At 42.3% G+C, this 21390-nt stretch overlaps 1 protein-coding gene across 6 annotated transcripts in view; it reads left to right on the forward strand.

The window, feature by feature from the left end:
* rbpjl (recombination signal binding protein for immunoglobulin kappa J region-like) overlaps window positions 1-14114 on the forward strand; it is a 23451-nt gene extending 9337 nt beyond the window's left edge. For all 6 annotated transcript variants that reach the window (XM_014131615.2, XM_014131613.2, XM_014131612.2 and 3 more), the window contains exons 6-12: window positions 3428-3602; window positions 4108-4245; window positions 4616-4728; window positions 5723-5863; window positions 6292-6447; window positions 6811-6914; window positions 12916-14114. In XM_014131615.2, coding sequence (XP_013987090.1) covers window positions 3428-3602; window positions 4108-4245; window positions 4616-4728; window positions 5723-5863; window positions 6292-6447; window positions 6811-6914; window positions 12916-13189 — 1101 coding nt within the window. In that variant the 3' untranslated portion in view covers window positions 13190-14114. The remainder of the gene's footprint in view (window positions 1-3427; window positions 3603-4107; window positions 4246-4615; window positions 4729-5722; window positions 5864-6291; window positions 6448-6810; window positions 6915-12915) is intronic.
* The last annotated feature ends 7276 nt before the right edge of the window (window positions 14115-21390 follow it).

Consider the following 21390-nt stretch of genomic DNA (forward strand, 5'->3'; position numbering starts at 1 on the left):
AAAGGGAATACTAAAATAACACATCATAGATCTGAATGAATGAAATAATCTTATTAAATACTTTTTTCTTTACATAGTTGAATGTGCTGACAACAAAATCACACAAAAATAATCAATGGAAATCCAATTTATCAACCCATGGAGGTCTGGATTTGGAGTCACACTCAAAATTAAAGTGGAAAACCACACTACAGGCTGATCCAACTTTGTCATGTCCTTAAAACAAGTCAAAATGAGGCTCAGTAGTATGTGTGGCCTCCACGTGCCTGTATGACCTCCCTACAATGCCTGGGCATGCTCCTGATGAGGTGGCGGATGTTCTCCTGAGGGATCTCCTCCCAGACCTGGACTAAAGCATCCGCCAACTCATGGACAGTCTGTGGTGCAACGTGGCGTTGGTGGATGGAGCGAGACATGATGTCCCAGATGTGCTCAATTGGATTCAGGTCTGGGGAACGGGCGGGCCAGTCCATAGCATCAGTGCCTTCCTCTTGCAGGAACTGCTGACACACTCCAGCCACATGAGGTCTAGCATTGTCTTGCATTATGAGGAACACAGGGCCAACCGCACCAGCATATGGTCTCACAAGGGGTCTGAGGATCTCATCTCGGTACCTAATGGCAGTCAGGCTACCTCTGGCGAGCACATGGAGGGCTGTGCGGCCCCCCAAAGAAATGCCACCCCACACCATGACTGACCCACCGCCAAACCGGTCATGCTGGAGGATGTTGCAGGCAGCAGAACGTTCTCCACGGCGTCTCCAGACTCTGTCACGTTTGCTCAGTGTGAACCTGCTTTCATCTGTGAAGAGCACAGGGCGCCAGTGGCGAATTTGCCAATCTTGGTGTTCTCTGGCAAATGCCAAACATCCTGCACGGTGTTGGGCTGTAAGCACAACCCCCACCTGTGGACGTCGGGCCCTCATACTACCGCCATGGAGTCTGTTTCTGACCGTTTGAGCAGACACATGCACATTTGTGACCTGTTGGAGGTAATTTTGCAGGGCTCTGACAGTGCTCCTCCTGCTCCTCCTTGCACAAAGGTGGAGGTAGCGGTCCTACTGCTGGGTTGTTGCCCTCCTACGGCCTCCTCCACGTCTCCTGATGTACTGGCCTGTCTCCTGGTAGCGCCTCCATGCTCTGGACACTACGCTGACAGACACAGCAAACCTTCTTGCCACAGCTCGCATTGATGTGCCATCCTGGATGAGCTGCACTACCTGAGCCACTTGTGTGGGTTGTAGACTCCGTCTTATGCTACCACTATATTGAAAGCACCGCCAGCATTCAAAAGTGACCAAAACATCAGCCAGGAAGCATAGGAACTGAGAAGTGGTCTGTGGTCACCACCTGCAGAACCACTCCTTTATTGGGGGTGTCTTGCTAATTGCCTATAATTTCCACCTGTTGTCTATTCCATTTGCACAACAGCATGTGAAATTTATTGTCAATCAGTGTTGCTTCCTAAGTGGACAGTTTGATTTCACAGAAGTGTGATTGACTTGGAGTTACATTGTGTTGTTTAAGTGTTCCCTTTATTTTTTTGAGCAGTGTATATAAGCTGATACACAAAACAACACCGGATTCATATATATAATTGGTACATCGAAAATCTCTTCCCAACTATTTTGCAATGTGTATGGCACAGCTGTTTTTTTTTTGGTCCTTAAATGAAACTTGTATACTTTTTTATTTATCACAATTTTCTTTAACCAATTTTGGTCTTTAAAGCAGGGATGACAGACAAGTTCCTTACTTTCTCCCCTTCCACTGGCCTCTTCCATTTTTGCAGTAATGCTGCAATTCGTTTTGGATAGAGCAGACATTTCCATAGATTTGTGTTAGCTGCATGTGTGACATAACTCCACCAGTCCTATTTATGATATCATTTACAAATATTATACCGTTTTTAAACATTTATTCCCAAAATATTTTTTTGCAATTACTTTATTTGAGTTTAACCATAATATTTTTTTTCAAATTTGTTCCATCTTTTCTGGTTGATTAAACTAAAATTGCAACCAACTTTCTGTGGCTTGTTTTAAAAATAGCGATATTTTGGAAATGATTTCAAAGTGAGAGGTTGAAATCTGAATAAAGAGAAAAAGTCCATTCATGAGCACAGGGGGAGCCATTCTTACTAATCTATTAGAGAACCATTTTTGCATTTAAGTATAGATTTTGTATGACTGAAGCCTTTAGTGAGAGGTCTAATACTTTAATATTTAATCATTTCTGCCCTCCGAATTCATATTCATTATATAAATAGCTCTGTTTAATTTTGTCTATCTTGCCATTACAAATAAAATTGAATATTTTTTGCTCATATAATTAAAAAAATAGTTTTTAGGTGTACACAGGGCCATAAGCAAATAGCTAAACTAGGATATGAGTTAATCAGGGTGATTTTTCTACAAATAGACAGCTATTTTCCTTACATGGTAGAAAGATCTAAATCATTTTTGCTAACTTTATATTAAAATGTATAGTAGTGAGAATGTATTTCTTCTGGGATATGAATGCCGAGTATGTCCAGTTCACCATCAGACCATTTTATTGATAAACTACACGATAATGTGAAAGTTCTATTTTCTTTAGTGATCCAATGCGTAATATAGTACACTTATTATAATTTTCTTGTAATCCAGAGAGGTTAGAACAATTATCTAGATCCTCTATGAGGCTGTGGAGGGATCCAAATTGTGGATTTAAAAGAACATGAATCATCAGCGTACAATGACGCCTTTTCTATTTAAGCCCTGGATTTCTAGCCCCTTGATATTATTGTTGGATCTGATTTTAATAGCTAACATTTCGATGGCCATAATATGATATGCCAGTAGTGGACAACCTTGTTTTACTCCTCTTGACAATACTTTCTGAGAAGTAGCCATTATTTACTATTTTACACCTAGGGTTACTTACATAACTTTAACCCATTGTATAATAAATTCTCCAAAATTGAGATATTCCAGGCATGTATATATAAATTCCAGTCATACTTTATCAAAAGCCTTTTCAAAGTCAGCTTCTTAGACTTGCTTTCAATGACAGATCTATAAGACACATTTCTATTTCAATTTGATTGGGTCGCCCAAAAAGTTACATATTACATTTTTAACCACTCTCAAATTCATAGACAGAGCTATGGATGCAAGGACTGACTATCCATGATATAATAATTATAGTTTTAACCATGTTTTGGTTATATAGTGTTTAATTACATTTATTTTGTTACAAACATTGGAGTAAAACAAGCTTGTGTTCTATTTTGGGTTCTGATGGGGTACAACATTTGAAGTAAGTAACCTACCCTGCCACTATATTGACCCAGACGAGGTTTCAAAACATTTTATTACAAGAGACCGTTAACAGAGCAAACACAGCGAATGAGGCTCTTCTGAATGTTTGCTTTCTTTTTTAACAGATGTTTGCCTGCGCCAAGTCCCTGTACATCTCTGACACAGACAAAAGGAAGCACTTTCGCCTGGTCCTCAAGCTCTTTCTTGGTAACGGGCAGGAGATTGGCTCCTTCCTCAGTAAGCTGATCAAAGTTATCTCCAAACCGTCCCAGAAGAGGCAGTCTATGAAGAATGCTGACTGTGAGTGAAAGGTGATCCTAAGGTGCCACAATCCCCAGGGTCACGGTAAGGCTAGAGTGGAGGTGCAGATTGCCACTTCTAATTAGGCCAGACATTTGTCCTTTTGATCCAGGAGCACACACTACGAGTCCAGTTGTATTGACATAGGCTCCTACCCCTTGCGAGATAAAAAGGAAAGGCCCCAGAGAGGTTTGACAGCTGAGATCAAAAGTGGGGTGACATTGAATTTCTCACCTTGCCATAGGAGAATGTGTCACAGTGCACTGTGTGCGAAAGGAAATACCTGCAATTGTCATGCTGCATCAGTCATTAATGAGAATGGTGTATGCTTATTTATGGGCTTATTTGTGGTGTATATTTCTGTATTTAAGGTAGGGAAATGTGTCATGTACACAACATGTGAAAACGAAATGTATTTGTCATGCTGCATACTACGGCTGTGTGTTTGTGTGCGCATGCATGTGTGTACACACGTCTGTATGTTTGCGTGTGTGTCCATTTGCAGTGTGTATTTCCACGGGGTCGAGGGTGGCTCTGTTCAACCGCTTGCGGTCACAAACGGTCAGCACACGTTACCTGGCCGTAGAACGAGGGGCCTTTGTAGCCAGCGCCAGACAGTGGACTGCATTTACAGTCACTCTAGGTATGAACGGTTGTCTGAACCACTGTCTCTCAGTCCTCCATCTACCCACTCTCTCTCTCTCTCTCTCTTTACTGCTGTGGGCAGAATGGGTTGTCAGAGCCCTTATGAAAGGAAGAAGTAAATCTTCTAGCTGGTGGTAATGCTGGGACAATATTTGTTTTCCATCATGAAATAAAAAAACATCTGCTAATACATTCCAAGATGGATTTTCAACCTTTCTCTGATTGGAGTCAGATCCCAAAAACTAAGATCAAGCTCACCTCAGAAGTAGACTCAATAGACTCATCTGTTTTTCATGTTTTCATCCTACTGCTATTCATTCACTTACATTGTTTTAACTTCTTGTCTGTCTGTCTGTCTGTCTGCGCAGTGGAGGACCAGCATGCTGACTCAGAGGAGTTCACGGTGTGTGAGGGATTCATCTGCTACGGCTGTGTGGTTCAGCTGGTCTGCACTGACTCCGGGGTGGCCCTGCCCCCCATGGTAAACACACACATGCAATATAATCGGATATCACCTCAATGGTACCATTATACTGGAGACCTTGATAGCTGCAGTAGTCTGTAGTCTGACCACCTTAATTCCACTGTATTTCATAATTGGGGTATATAATAATGTGTTATAGTTTTTCCTCCTCATAAGAACTCTGAGCAGATGTTATATGGTTTGCTGTACAGCAGGATTCTATTGTTATTATTGTCTTACTCATGTTCATAGGATGGGATTATTTTTAGGCAACCCTTCATGGCAATTCGCTGATCAGACCCCTTTCATGTACCCCCAAATTGGTGTTTGAATAATACAGCTGATGGTTTAGAGTAACATTCACCTACATTGTACACATATACATTTTATTTAAGTTGAGGCAATTTGCTGACATTTTTTGTTGTTGTTGGGAGATGCTTGTATATTTTCCTATTTAAACTCTAGAGTGCTCTCCACCACATTTACTGTGTTTGCTTACAGTTTGGTTCAGCTCAGGCCTTTGGAGGGAAATGAAATAGTGCTAGCCCACTGTCGTGCTGAGACCGCAACCCCAGTGATGCTCTCTCTGGTACACTCTTAGACAAAATGGTTCCAAAAGGGTTATTTGGCTGTCCACATAGTTCTCCTTTGAAGAACCTTTTTTGGTTCCAGGTAGAACCCTTTGGGTTCCATGTTGAACCCTCTGTGGAAAGGAAGACACAATCTTATTCAGGGGCCTCCTCCAGACATAACATCATCTAAGCCCATCTAAGTCATGTTATTAACAAAGCTATCATGTCGTACATAGATTTAATAGAGGTCCAGTTTATTTTAAAAAGAGAGTAAGCCAATGATTTGTCATATTCGAATATAGATTCCATTAGATTCCTATCATACTAGTACATATATTTCTTATTGTCGCTGTTTATTTTTTTTATAGAGAGGAGGCCAACGATGTGTCAAAAGGATGATGGATTCCGTTAGATCCTTGTTGTTTTTGGATTCCCTCCAGGTGATCCGCAAAGTGAACAAGCAGCACGCCATCCTGGATGTGGATGAGCCCGTCTCCCAGCTTCACAAGTGTGCCTTCCAGTTCAAGGACAACAGCCAGATGTACCTCTGTCTGTCTAACGAGAGAATCATACAGTACCAGGTTAATATTACCCTATTCACACGATTGTGCCGACCCAAACCTGCGCTTGCTCTGATATTTTCTCTTCTCATTATGCTTTTCAACACGGTTCTTGCAATAGTGGGTGGTATTGGGTAACCAGACCAGCTTAGTACAGTTTGGTTTGGCTTTGCTTGGTTTGACTCAGTAGTGTAAGAAACCCCCATGAGAGGTAAAATGTCACTTGTGGGACATGATGATACATGTCCATGCTATAACATTCGCTAGCACTTGCAATCATTATTTAGCCCAGAATTAGGTCACATACCTAAATTAGTAGCTAAGGGATAGTGTCACTGAACCTATTCCTCAGGCCCTGGGTTCACGAGCAGTGAGACAGTTGTGGAATGGGGGGGTTCGATGGGAATGGGGCATGGAGAAGTTAACTTTTTTAACTTGGGTCTTCCCAGGTTTCATCCAGTCTGAGGGAGCAGAGCAGAGAGGTGCTGAACGATGGATCATGTTGGACCATCATCGGTACAGAGGCAGTGGAGTATACGTTCTGTGAGGGCTTGGCCTGCGTTCAGGGCTCCGTCAGCCCAATACCTGTCATCACAGGACTGGAGGTGCGGTCTTAACACTACTGAAGCTGACAAAAAAAATCCATTGAGGAATAAAGACCTGCAGTGATTCAAGGCTGCAAATCAGCCTTGTTTTCTGTTCCTGTCAGTAAGACAGATTGTTTTTTTTATGTAAATTGCACACAGTAACATTTAAGAGATGTGGATGGGTGGAAATGAGTACTGTAAGAGCACTGTACAATACAGTACCTAAATAATACAGTGATAAAACTACTACTATTGGTAGACTCCCCTTGTAGGTAGATCATTCCAGTTTACAGAATAAGAAGTGTGTGTGTGAGGGTAGTAAAATAAGTTTAATGTTGATATGATGGTTGGATTGAATTAATGTTGAATGTGTCCTTTTAGGTGAATGGTGGAGGACATGTAGCCATGCTAGAAGTAAATGGAGAAAACTTTGGTCCCCATCTGAAAGTTTGGTTTGGAAATGTGGAGGCAGAAACTATGTTAAGGTACATTTTAAATCTCACAAGTAACTGTTCTTGTTCCATAATCAAGTAAATGCAATGCCTCAACCAGACCAGTGTGGTGTCCTTACAAAGGTGCAAAGGAGGACACATATAAAATGCACAGTGCAAACTTGTTTCAATTTACTAATACCTATGTAATTGTTGTAGTTACCAGGGATATAGGCTTAATAATGGCCCTCTGGCCTACTTTAGTTTGTATTGCTTAGTTGCTTTTTATGGCCACTTCCAGGTGAACGTAGACTGTTCCTGAGGATTACAAGCATGCCAAAGAACACTTGGAGAGTCCCCAGTCTTATTTAAGACTTCCGCTCTCATTAATTTTACCACATGAACTCCAGGTGGTACATGGGACAGCACAAGTATACAGGACTTTGAGTTACATTTAAACAAGGCCGTTAGAGCTTGGTTTGTAATAAAACATTTCTGAAATGTACATTTGGAGGACATTTTCCCATGGGGCTTGGCCATAGGATTACAATGCTGCCCCAGATGCTTGACCCAAATATGAAAGTAGCCATTTTGTGATGTACATAGGTATTCAGGTGAACAGAAGGGTCTTTAAAGGGGCAGTGCGGTAAAAATGTATTTTTTCATTTCCACACTATGAGGTCAAAATTACACTCTGAAATTGCGAACATGCCTTTATTACGTTTACATTTTAGTCATTTAGCAGACTCTTATCCAGAGCGACTTACAATAGTGAATGCATACATTTCATACATTTTTTTCCCGAACTGGTCCCCCATGGGAATCGAACCCACAACCTTTGCGTTGCAAACACCATGCTCTACCAACTGAGCCACACGGGACCGTGCTCTACCCTCACACACACACTGAGCCACACAAGCTCTTTTTGCTTAAGAGCAGTTGGGGGGAAAAAAATGCCAGGAATTTTAGTTCATCTTTGATTTGCGTTTCTCCCATTACCGGTCCCACACAATCAAATTGGTACTTCTCATGTTGACATGCACAGGAGAGAGGTAGGTAGTTAAGCATGGCTAAAAGCATTTAGAGATTGTACAGTAGTTGTTGGCTACAAGGCAGCAATTGTTTGTTTGCACTTCCACTTGTTTGTCTTCCATCAGAACAATCACTTTGTCTGATTTGGCATATGCACAGCAAACTTCAACAAGTTAGCTAGCTAGCTACACTTACACCAGCCAGTGAATTTACAGCTGTCATCGTCCATCAAGGTTCTGTCCCATACATCTAGCATCCGGCAGGTGGCAGCCGGGAGCAACCTTGCAAGAAGTAAGTCTCTAAATAGTTCTTCTTCTACCTACTTATTATTATTAAAAGTAAAGAACATGATATTGTAGTTCTAGCCTCTATGGGCTATGTGGGACGCAAGCGTCCCACCCCTGGTACACCCTATCAACAACAGGTGAAATATCAAGAGCGCCAAATTTGAAAACAATTAAATGTCATAATTCAAATTTCTCAAACATACAATTATCTTACACCCTTTGAAAGATAAACATCTCCTTAATCTAACCACGTTGTCCGATTTCAAAAAGGCTTTACGGCGAAAGCATAAAGTTAGATTATGTTAGGAGAGTACATTGACAATAGCTGTGTGTAATGTTTTGTCAATTCAAAGACAGGCGTCACCAAAAGCAGAAAACCAGCTAAAATTATGCACTAACCTTTGACAATCTCCATCAGATGACACTCCTAGGACATTATGTTAGACAATACATGCATTTTTTGTTCTATCAAGTTCATATTTATATCCAAAAACAGCGTTTTACTATGGCGTTGATGTTGAGGAAATCGTTTCCCTCCAATAACCGCCAGTCAACCAGCACAACAAATTAAATAATTACTATTCGAAAACATTGGTAAAATATTATATTGTCATTCAAAGAGTTATAGATTTACATCTCTTGAACGCAACCGGATTGCCAGATTTAAAAATAACCTTACTGGGAAATCACACTTTGCAATAATCTGAGCACTGCGCCCAGAAAAATACGCTTTGCGATACAGACTAACCGCCATGTTGGAGAGATCTAAAATCGAAAATACTATGTAAATAATCCATTACCTTTGATTCTCTTCATCAGATGTCACTTCCAGGAATCCCAGGTCCATAACAAATGTAGTTTTGTTCGAAAAAGCTAATAATTTATGCCCAAAAAGCTCCGTGTTGTTAGCACATGATCTATGCCCGCCGGACTTCTCTTCATGAACGAGGGGGAAAAAAATATTTACGTTCGTTCAAACATGTCAAACGTTGTATAGCATAAATCATTAGTGCCTTTTTTAACCAGAACATGAATAATATTCAAGGCGGACGATTGCATTCTCTTTTAAAACGTATTGGAACGAGAGTACCCAACATGAACTCGCGCGCCAGAGTCTAATCGGCCACCACCGTTCCAAGGCTCTTGTTCTGTCAGATCTCACAGTATAAGACTCAAAACACTTTGTAAAGACTGGTGACATCTAGTGGAAGCCATAGGAAGTGCTCAACGATTAATATGCCCCTGTGTGTTTCAATGGCATAGGCTTAAAGGTAATTCAACACATCAGGTATCCACTTCCTGTCAGAATTTGTCTCAGGGTTTTGACTGCCATATGAGTTCTGTTATACTTACAGACACCATTCAAACAGTTTTAGAAAATTCAGAGTGTTTTCTATCCAAACCTGAACAATAATATGCATATTCTAGCTTCTGAGTTGGTGTAGGAGGCAGTTAAAAATGGGCACATATTTTTTTCAAAATTCTCAATACTGCCCCCAAGCCCCAACAGGCTAGCTAGCTAACTACTAGCCTTGACCGCAACTAGGATGGCTAAGTATCTACTGACATAGGTACCTGTAGCTAGCTACATAAAAAGTAATGTCGGAAACAAGTCAGACATTGCCTCCCACAATGTAAACAATGTTCCCAAATAGCCAGCTACACTTTTCCCCTATGTCTGGGATTCAGCTTGCTAACGTTAGCTTGTAGGAAGATGGTTAGTTAGGTAACGTGACTAACACCGATTCGTTCACATTTGCGCAACTGCGGCATTCAAACGAGGCTGCAGTGAAAACTAATGTAGCGACTGCATTGGCATCAAAATGCGGGGTGTGAACTATGTTTCTATTCAAGCGTTGATTGACATGGTAATGGAACAATAGTATTGGAGAAAAGTTGAAAAAACTGACCCCTATGACGCTGTACGTTTAATTGTGACGTGTCACAACGTAATGTACGGCATGCATTATGAAACTCATTCTGTGCCATACAGCCTCTTTCCACCAGGTGTAGTGCTTCTCGCAGACTAAAAACAAGAAACGATCAATGGTGAGTGTAATGGTGATTGTAAAGTGAATTACTTGTTGTGAGTTCATCAATCAATCAAGTTGTTCTTTTTTTGTGTAATCACATCATGACTCTAAAACTGTGTCAGCAGCAGTTTAATTGTGAAGATACATTTAGCGCTGGCCTAAAAACCCTGTTCAAATTCGACACAAACCTTCAAATAGGTATGTAATGAGACATTATATAGTGTTTTATTTACATTTTAGAGGTGATAAGTTGGACAAATCAGGTGAAAAAAGAAGTTTTCCCACACAACATATCTCCCCCTTGCACTATTACGCAGTAGCTTTCGCTTCCCCACCCACCATTTTAAAAAGACCCGGCGGAGCTCCATTGCCTTCTTCAATCATGCAGAGATGAAGGTCTTGTCATTGATTTTGCTGGCAAGGGGAGAAATTGTGCTTTACAATGGTATTCATATTAAAGTTTACCTGGAAGTATTATGTTTTTGGGGCGCTAAAATAAGGTCAAATGTACGTAACAGCATGATGTACAAAAGTGCGTTAGCTAACTTATACAATAACACTAGGATACTGACGAGACATTTTGCTATATTAGCGATTCTGACATTGCTTCATTATGTACAGGTACCTAAGTAAAGGAACGTCATGTCAGTATCCTACGGTCGAAGCTAGCTAGCTACCTTGCTAACTGGATCCCCATGGAAAGTGTAGGCTGGAAATGTTACAGTTTACATTGTGGGTGGCAACCCGACTGTCATTGCCGCCTTTCCCAAATGCTTCGACAGATTTGAACATTTATAAAATAAAAATGTGTCCCTAATTTAATACAGCCGTTAATAGAATTTGGTTGTGATAAACAGAGGGCTTTTTGTTTTTGTCCTGCAAATATGGCTCTAATTTTTTAACAGTTGGAGCTATAAGTTTATTATGACCCCATTCCTGTGAAACCTAAGATTCTTAGGAACACAAGCTGTGTAGAACTTGTTAGAGAAGAGAGTGGACAGGACCAGGCATAATCAGACTGGGGGAAAAGCACCGCAATAATGTTATTTTCTACACAGAAGATCATACACAATTATTGCCTGGTGATCTTCTTATCACTTTCCAATATCTTTCTGAATCATTTCAGTGACTTCAAACCATACTTCCTTTAGATAGAAATTCTGTCAAAGTACTTTCAGACTGATTTGTATTAACAGACTGTCATATAGCTAAATCACTTTTTTAAGTTTGGCAATTGATGGGGTAACTACTTACCAATAACTAGTTTTATGTCACCACATTCTATACTGACCAGATATATCAATGCAACATGTAAAGTGTTGGTCCATTGTTTCATGAGCTGAAACAATATATCCCACAAAAGCTTTTTTCTCTCAAATGTTGTGCACAAATGTGTTTACATCCTTGTTAGTGAGCATTTCTCCTTTGCCAAGATAGTCCATCCACCTGACAGGTGTGGCATATCAAGAAGATGATTAATTAAACAGCATGATAATTACACAGGTGCATCGTGTGCTGGGGAAAATATAAGGCAACTCTAAAATGTGCAGTTTTGTCACAGCACAATGCTGCAGATGTCTCAGGTTTTGAGGGAGCATGCATTTGGCATGCTGACTGCAGGAATGTCCCCCAGAGCTGTTGCCAGAGAATTGAATGTTAATTTCTCTACCATAAGCCACCTCCAACGTTGTTTTAGAGAATTTGGTAGTACGTCCAACCAGCCTCACAACCGCAGACCAAGTGTAACCACGCCAGCCCCGGACCTCCACATCCGGCTTCTTCACCTGCAGGATCATCTTAGAGCCACCTGGACAGCTGATGAAACTGGGTTTGCACAACCAAAGAATTTCTGCACAAACTGTCAGAAACCGTCTCAGGGAAGCTCATCTACGTGCCAGTCCTCACCAGGGTCTTGACCTGACTGCAGTTCTGCATCATAACTGACATCAGTGGGCAAATGCTGACCTTCGATGGCTACTGGCACGCTGGAGAAGTGTGCTCTTCACGGATGAATCCCGGTTTCAACTGTACCGGGCAGATGGCAGACAATGTGTTTGGCGCCGTGTGGTCGAGCAGTTTGCTGAGGTCAACGTTGCGAACAGAGTGCCCCGTGGTGGCGGTTGGGTTATGGTATGAGCAGGCATAAGCTACGGACAACTAACACATTTGTATTTTGTCGATGGAAGTCTGAATGCATAGAGATACTGTGACAAGATCTTGAGGACAATTGTCGTGCCATTCATGCGCCGCAATCACCTCAACCACCTTGGTCTTAGGGGTCAAGCCAAATTTCTTCAGCCTCCTGAGGTTGAAGAGGCACTGTTGCTTCTTCTTCACCACACTGTCTGTGTGGGGGATCATTTCAGATTGTCAGTGATGTATTCAATTGCAACAATGTGCGCATTCCCTGTGGGTCCTGTAGATGTCAGCTCAAGCTGAAATCGCTGCAGTCCATTGTTTCTCTGTCTTTGAATCCTGGCCTAAAACCCTGTCTAATCTAGTATTGGGGAGACCATAAACAGTCTATTCCTTCAAAAGAAGCACATTTTGATTAACCAGTTTAATCCAAAAAACTTTCAGATTTTCTTCTAAACAACTCTGCATTAATTCTAACTTAAACCACAACTTATTTAGCAATAAGCGATCAGGCCTGGAATCTACAGCAAGAGCTGCCCGACTCACCTCTCTATTGTGTCACTGCAGGTCACCAAAGTCCATGCTGTGTGTGGTTCCAGACGTGTCCGTGTTCAGTGGGGAGTGGAGATGGCTGCGGCACCCCATCACCGTACCTCTGTCCCTCATCCGTCTGGACGGTCTGATCTACAGGAGCACCTTCAGCTTCACCTACACCCCTGAACACAACACCCCCCCGCAGGCCAGAGGGGCACTGCAAAATGCCCCAGAGTCTGACACTCTCATAGACTTCATCCACCAAGAGTTCACACGCACCAACTTCCACTTGTTCATGCAGAACTAGCTAGTAGAGCTGGGCTGCATTACGATTCTTTACCCTTCTCCTGAGGTGTGCACTCATTCACTCCCCCTCCTGCATTTAAAAGCATTGGATTGGAGCAAGCATGTTTCCACCATATTCCTGAGAGCAGCTCATTCCTTTTTTTCCCTTCTTTTTTTCCCCCACAGTAGGGTTGTTTCACAAATAGAGTGCTTTTTATGTCCCTCAGGAATTATGTATGTACATTTTGCTAAACACTCAATTGAACAGTTGGATCACATGCATACATAGTGCTCCCGAGGCTCCCGAGTGGCACAGCTCTCTAAGGCACTGCATCTCAGTGTTAGAGGTGTCACTACAGACCCTGGTTCAATTCCAGGCTGTATCACAACCGGCTGTGATTGGGAGTCCCATAGGGCGGCGCACAATGTGCCCAGCGTCATCTGGGTTAGGGTTTCGCCGGGGTAGGCTGTCATTGCAAATAAGAATTTGTTCTTAACTGACTTGCCTAGTTAAATAAAGGATACATTTAAAAAAATGAATACATCAATGCAGTTAAGTTACTACTGTTTTCATTAAAATAAGTTATTTGTTTTCTCTGTAAATCCCCATTTTGGCATGTCCCACGTCATGTACGTCCAACTTCTAGGAAGAAGTTAACCCACTTAACCCCAAGATTTCACCAAGTTTTTACTATCATTTTGAAGCCCTAGTTATTTTGTTGCTTTGGGAAAGAAATTTCGAACGATTTTGTACTTATATAATGTGGTTAGTAATTAATGTGCATGTGTCCCTCAGGTGAGCTGGTTCTACTCTTTTTGGACATTTCCTGGTATTTTGTATTGGAAAACTAAGCACGTTGAGCCTAACACATCAACCCTGTTATCCATAGATAGAAATGTATTAACAAGTAAGCATTTTTGTTAAGGTTACATAAAATTGCCCCCCCCCGCACACAAAAGCTCCCATTCCCCCTCTCACAAGGGGAGATATTGCTGATTCAAGATGAAATCCACAACCCTTTCATGATCAACCCTGTCGCTGTAATAGACATTTTATAGTAATCTTTCTTAATTAACCTTTTGACAAGGAAAGCATGAACGAGACTTGTGGAGGTCTACATTTATTTTTCTGAGGTCTTGGCTGATTCTTTTTTTTCCCCCATGATGTCAAGCAAAGAGGTACTGAGTTTGAAGGTAAGCCTTGAAATACATCCACAGGTACACCTCTAATTGACTCAAATTATGTCAATTAGCCTATCAGAAGCTTCTAAAGCCATGCCATCATTTTCTGGAATTTTCCAAGCTATTTAAAGGCACAGTCAACTTAGTGTATGTAAACTTCTGACCCACTGGAATTGAGGGACAGAAATAATCTGTCTGTCAGGCCTGAGAACGAGAACAATACAGCCTTGTGTCACACACTAACCAGGCAGTGTGTGTCACTCTGGGCAAATCATCTATGATGTGATGTGTTCAGTGATATTGATACTACCAGAACATTTTTGGTAGTTTGTATTCACAAAATCTGTTGTAAAACCACTGTTGTTAGGACCTGCAGAAGAGTTTAAATGTGAAGGTTTTGCTAACCTTGTGAATGCAAACTAATGATAAAACAGGGAAATGTAGCCTACACACAACAGCTGGCTGGACCAGAAAGTTTTCCTTAGTGGATTTTTATTCCTTCATTACTACCGATATGTGATTGAGATAGAAATGTTAGATGTAAATTGTAACCTTTAAATGATTCCAGTTCTTCAGACAATTTTCACACATGGCTTTATTTAGCTGCACTTTTACTGGACCTTTAAAGGTAGTAACTCTTTAAACATAATGGGATAGTTCAGCGAAATTATGTGCTCAGATATTTGTTTCCTTACCTCGTAAGCAGTCTGTGAACTTGTCTAATTAGTGACAGCAATCCACACTTTGGTTTTGACTGAAGTCACTGCCAAGAAACACTAATGTTAGCATTTTCGGGTGAAAAACGTTATTTTACTCAGCCTAGAGTGTGTCTGATGTTACACATCACGCTATTCCAACAGTTTGACTGTTTTGGAATAAAATGTTTAATATATTTAAACATCCTTTGTATTGCATGCTTATTGATATGTTCTAGGAGACAATGTCTACCAATGGCATGCCCATCTTTTGTGAGAAATAACACTGGTCACTCAAAACATTTTATAAAGTATTTGTAAAGTATAAATAGCCCACACTAGATTAGGCCACGCAAGACTTAACTAATTATTTAGTAAATTGTTTATAAGGACCCATATTAAACATTGTATGAATGGAGTAATGATTAACAAATGCTAAAAAAAAAACGACGTATCCATTATGAATGCTTTATTACGTGGAGTTATTAGAAAGTGCTACCGGTGTAGGCTCTATAGGAACTCCAAAATTACGTGTGATTGTCTGGAGGGAAAAGAGATGTGCCTCTCTTCCTTTCGTCATTAACAAGACAAACATGCGTGAGAGGAGGCCAACTGGCTGTGGTCCCCCTAAACTGTTTAATGTGTTGAAGAATAAAGAACTCCTCAAACCCGCAACATGAAAGGGCCCGTTCTTGCACTTGGGTCTTTCTATAAACTAGGGTACCAGTGAGGATTTCTTACACTGGACAACTTGTTACAACTGTTGATAAGTCATTGATAATAATCAGCCAATTTTTTCATGTCGTTCCATTAGGATATGAGGGGGAATCATAGCTATTTTCAATAAAATGTATTTAAAACATATGTTTAACCCTTTAAATCATTTGACATTAAACAGTACTTTACTGTCCTTGCATTTATGGCAGTGTAAGTTGTTGTTATATCATATATTAAGCATTAATCAGTTAAATTAGACATTGAACTTCAACCCTGTAAGAATCCTGGATCTAGCTGTCTGAAAAAAATTTTGTATAGCGATCTCAGAAATGCAGTGTAACTATAATATTCATGTCTCCTTATGTTACGCGATGAAAACAGTTTTCATGGGCACATAAATCCCAAATAATAAATGTGATGGCAAAATGGAATGCTTCTAACCAAAAGAGTCACCTTACCTTGATGGTTAAAACCTAAATTGATACTGTCATTAAACGTGGTTCTTCAATAATTATGTATAATACTAATGGAGGCGCATTTGGTGTCCAGCTGATTAGTTACGTCGTTGTCACGGCTGTTCAAAGGATCGGACCAAAATGCAGCGTCTTCGTAGTTCCACATATTTATTTATTCCGTGAAACTAAATGCAATACACTAAATACTTGAAACACAAAAACAACAAACCGTGACGCAGAGAGGAAAACACACTACTCAAAACATTATCACCCACAAAAATAGGTGGGACAAACATCAACATAAATATGACCTCCAATTAGAGGTAATGAGGATCAGCTGCCTCCAACTGGAGATGAACCCAAACAACCCCAACATAGAAATAGACAAACTAGAACTTAAACATAGAAATAGACAACATAGAAAAAACACCCCCCCTGTCACGCCCTAACCACTCTACTATAGAAAATTACCTCTTACAAGGGTCAGGACGTGACAGTACCCCCCCCCCAAAGGTGCAGACCCTGACTGCACACAAACAAAACCCAACAAAACAACCACAAAACACAAAGGGAGGGTAGGGAGGGTGACAAAAGTCTATGGCGGCTCTAGTGCTACACCCAGAACCCTCCTCTCCCTCCGATCCTCCAGCATTGGAGGTGGCTCCGGCTCAGGGCGTAACCCCCATTCCGCCCGCAGATCCCTCCGCTTCTGTAACACCGGCCTGTGGATCATTATCAGAGGAATCGGACTGTAGATCATTACCGGAAGCTCCGGGCCGCCGCTGGAAGTTCCGGGCTGCAGGCCGCCGCTGGAGGCTCCGGGCTGCAGGCCGCCGCTGGAGGCTCCGGGCTGCGGAGCGCCGCTGGAGGCTCCGGACTGGTGAGCGCCGCTGAAGGCTCCGGACTGGTGAGCGCCGCTGGAGGCTCCGGACTGGTGAGCGCCGCTGGAGGCTCCGGACTGGTGAGCGCCGCTGGAGGCTCCGGACTGGTGAGCGCCGCTGGAGGCTCCGGACTGGTGAGCGCCGCTGGAGGCTCCGGACTGGTGAGCGCCGCTGGAGGCTCCGGACTGGTGAGCGTCGCTGGAGGCTCCGGACTGGTGAGCGTCGCTGGAGGCTCCGGACTGGTGAGCGTCGCTGGAGGCTCCGGACTGGTGAGCGTCGCTGGAGGCTCCGGACTGGTGAGCGTCGCTGGAGGCTCCGGACTGAGGATGCACACTGGAGGCCTGATGCGTGGGGCTGGCATAGGAGGCGCCAGACTAGTAACACGCACCTCAGGGTGAGTGCGGGGAGCAGGAACAGGACACCCCGGACTGGGCAGGCGCAGTGGAGGCCTGATGTGTGGGGCTGGCATAGGATATACTGGGGCGTGAAGGCGCACTGGAGCTCTCGAGCGTAGAGCTGGCACAACCCGTTCTGGCTGGATGCTCAACCTAGCTCGACTAATGCAGGGTGCGGGCACGGATCGCACCGGCCTGTGAATGCACACTGGCGATACAGTGTTCATCACCGCATAGCTCAGTGCTTTCCTCATCACCCGCTCCCCACAGTAAGCACGGGGAGTTGGCTCAGGTCTCCACCCTGACTCTGCCAAACTTCGTGTGCCCCCCCCAAAAGAAATTTGAGGATGCCTCTCATGCTTCCTTCGTTGGGCTAGCTCCTCGTTATGTCGCCGTTCCTCCCTTGCTGCCTCCACCTGCTTCCATGGCAGGGTCTTGTCCCCTGCCATTACCTCCTCCCATGTCCAGGACGTCCTCCATTCTCTCCTTTCCCTGGCCCAGGATCCCTGCTCCTCCTGGGCACGCTGCTTGGTCAATTTTGGTGGGTGATTCTGTCACGGCTGTTCAAAGGATCGGACCAAAATGCAGCGTCTTCGTAGTTCCACATATTTATTTATTCCGTGAAACTAAATGCAATACACTAAATACTTGAAACACAAAAACAACAAACCGTGACGCAGAGAGGAAAACACACTACTCAAAACATTATCACCCACAAAAACAGGTGGGACAGACATCAACATAAATATGACCTCCAATTAGAGGTAACGAGGATCAGCTGCCTCCAATTCGAGATCAACCCCAACATAGAAATAGACAAACTAGAACTTAAACATAGAAATAGACAACATAGAAAAACCACCCAAAACACCCCCCTGTCACGCCCTGACCACTCTACTATAGAAAATGACCTCTTACAAGGGTCAGGACGTGACAGCCGTGATTTCCACACATCCTCATCTGATCCAGAAAGGAATTTTACGAATGACAGTCAAGTGACAAACAGCTGTTGTGATACCGCATGTAATGCAACAACAGCCCAAGTGCTGGAACAAAGGTGTTTGTGACAAATGTCCAGAATATTTTGGTGTCTCATTCGTTTCACCAGTGAAGACAGTTGTGCCTGGATCCACGTTGGATCTAGTATCCATAGTGAATTGAGGTTGATCATCTGTTGTTGTGTGCTTGATTTGCAGCAGGGGCTTGTTAGATTTAGCAGAGAAAGCATCAAGGTAATGTGCTCATGTTTTCATATGTTTTTGTGTAGGTGGAGTTATAGGTTAATCTGCATATATTCACTTTTATTCCTTACATGTGGATGAAAATAATTTGTATTTTTGTTTCAAATGTTGATCCGAATGTTACACATTGGCCCCATTATTTCTAGAAAGACCCCACTCCCCCATTCTATCTTTCCCCCTCCTATTTTATAAAACGGGTCTTCAAGGAACCCGAGAAGTCCATTTCGTCCTCATAAAAACAAGTCATCAAGCCCAGCGTGCGTGTATTATCCTGCAGTGTTGAGCCAGTGATAAAGCCCCTGGAGGATTCTTCTGGCTGTGTCAACAGGTCTGCTCCATACAGTGAAGTTCAGAGCCCCCTGGCTCTGTGTGTTCCACTGTGAGGATAAAATAGGCTACTGTCCAGCCGGTCTGCTCTTATAGCAGAGGCCTTTTCCAATAACTCATCACCCTCGTATCAAACAGCAAACTGTACCTCTGGGCTGGAGACTGGGGGATCGCAGATCAATTGAGAAGCTGCGCACAGCTTGGTGATGGTGAAATATGCTGTCTGAAAGGAATCCCAAAGAGAGAAATATGAGAATAATGTTAATGGGGATTGCTTGTTGTGATCTCCCACATGCAAAAATACTATAGTTTACTAGAATATAAATACTGTAGTATTACTATAGTTAAAAACTGTAGTGTTTTTGCGCGCACACTAATGTTTTTGCGGACTGTAGTATTTACTATAGTGTTTTTGCAGATTATACTGTAGTATTTACACTATACTATAGTATGAATACTGTAGTAAAAATACTGTAGTATTAAGCAATTAGGCATGACGACCCAGGGATTATCATGTGTAAATTCCGAATAATGTTTGTTTTTAGGCCCTAGGTGAAGACAAGGGCCGGGAAACAGCCCTTAGGAGGGAGTCATCACACGATAATTCCCGGGTTGGTGGGCCTTACTGATTTTATAAAACGGTTGCCAACATATTTTTTTTAAAGAATAATGACGTTTTCATTGAAAACAATATTTTAATGAGTAAATTCGATTTTATTTTATCCTTCCACCAGAATATATAGCTTGGGCCAGTTGTTAGTTCTGGGGTTCTTAAGTTGCGAAACAAAAAGGCTGGTTGTTAATGAAAACAACCACAACTAATGACCACAACCACACAACTACAGACAACAATTACTGACTACTACTGACCACAACTACTGTCCACAACTACTGTCCACAACCACACAACTACTGACCACAACTACTGAACACAACAAATACTGACCACAACTAATGACCAAAACAACTGACCACTACTGACCGCAACTACTCACCAAAACTACTGACTACAAATACTGGAGTACAACCACACAACTACTGAACCACAACTACTGAACCACAACTACTGACTACAAATACTGGACTACTGACCACGACTACAAAACTACTGACCACAACTACTGACCACTACTAACCACAACTACTGACCACAACTAATGAACCACACAACTACTAACCAAAACTACAGACCTGTAACGCCCTGGCCATAGAGAGGGTTTTTTTGTTCTTTATTTTGGTTAGGCCAGGGTGTTACATTGGGTGGGCGTTCTATGTTCCTTTTTCTATGTTTTTGTATTTCTTTGTTTTGGGCTGTGTGTGGCTCCCAATCAGGCACAGCTGAAGCTCGTTGTTGCTGATTGGGAGTCACACATAAGGAGCATGTTTTTCCTTTGGGTTTTGTGGGTAATTGTTTCTGTTTGTGTTTGCACCTGACAGAACTGTTGGCTGTCGGTTTGCTCTTTTCTTGTTTTTGTATAGTGTTCAAGTTGTTCAATTAAATATTAAATGATGAACACTAACTCCGCTGCACCTTGGTCCACTCTCTCTTCAGACAGCCCTTACAAGACCAAAACTATTGACCTTACCTACTGACCACACACCTACTTACCAACACTACTGATGAGTACTGACCACAACTACACAACTACTGATCACACAACAGCTGAACTACACAACTAATGACCACAACCACACAACTATTGATGTCAACTACTGACCACAACCACAAAATACTCACCAGAACTACTAACCACAACCACACAACTACTGACCACACAACTACTGATGAGCACAACTAATGACCACAACTACAAACTACTGGCCACAACTACTGACCATAACTGACCGCAACTACTCACCACAACTACTGATCACACAACTACTGAACCATACAACTGATGACCACAACCCCACAACTACTGAACTACAATCTACTGAACCGCAAAACAAATGACCACAACCACACAACTACTGACCAAAACTACTGACCACAACTACGAAACTACTGCCAACAACTACTAACCACAACTACTGACTACAGCTACTGACCATAACCACAATTACTGAACACAACTACTAAACCACAAATACTTACTACAACTACTGACCACAACTCCGACCACAAACACACAATTACTGACCACAACTATTGACCACAACCACACAACTACGGACCACAAAACTACTGACCACACAACTATTGAACCACATAACTAATGACCACAACCACACAACTGCTGACCACTACTCCTGACCACAACTACCGACCACAGCTAACAAACTAAACAAAACAACAAATGATTACAATCACTAAAGCATGACTACTGACC

Source organism: Salmo salar, chromosome ssa12 (assembly GCF_905237065.1).
Source record: "Salmo salar chromosome ssa12, Ssal_v3.1, whole genome shotgun sequence".
Classification (NCBI taxonomy): Eukaryota; Metazoa; Chordata; class Actinopteri; order Salmoniformes; family Salmonidae; genus Salmo; species Salmo salar.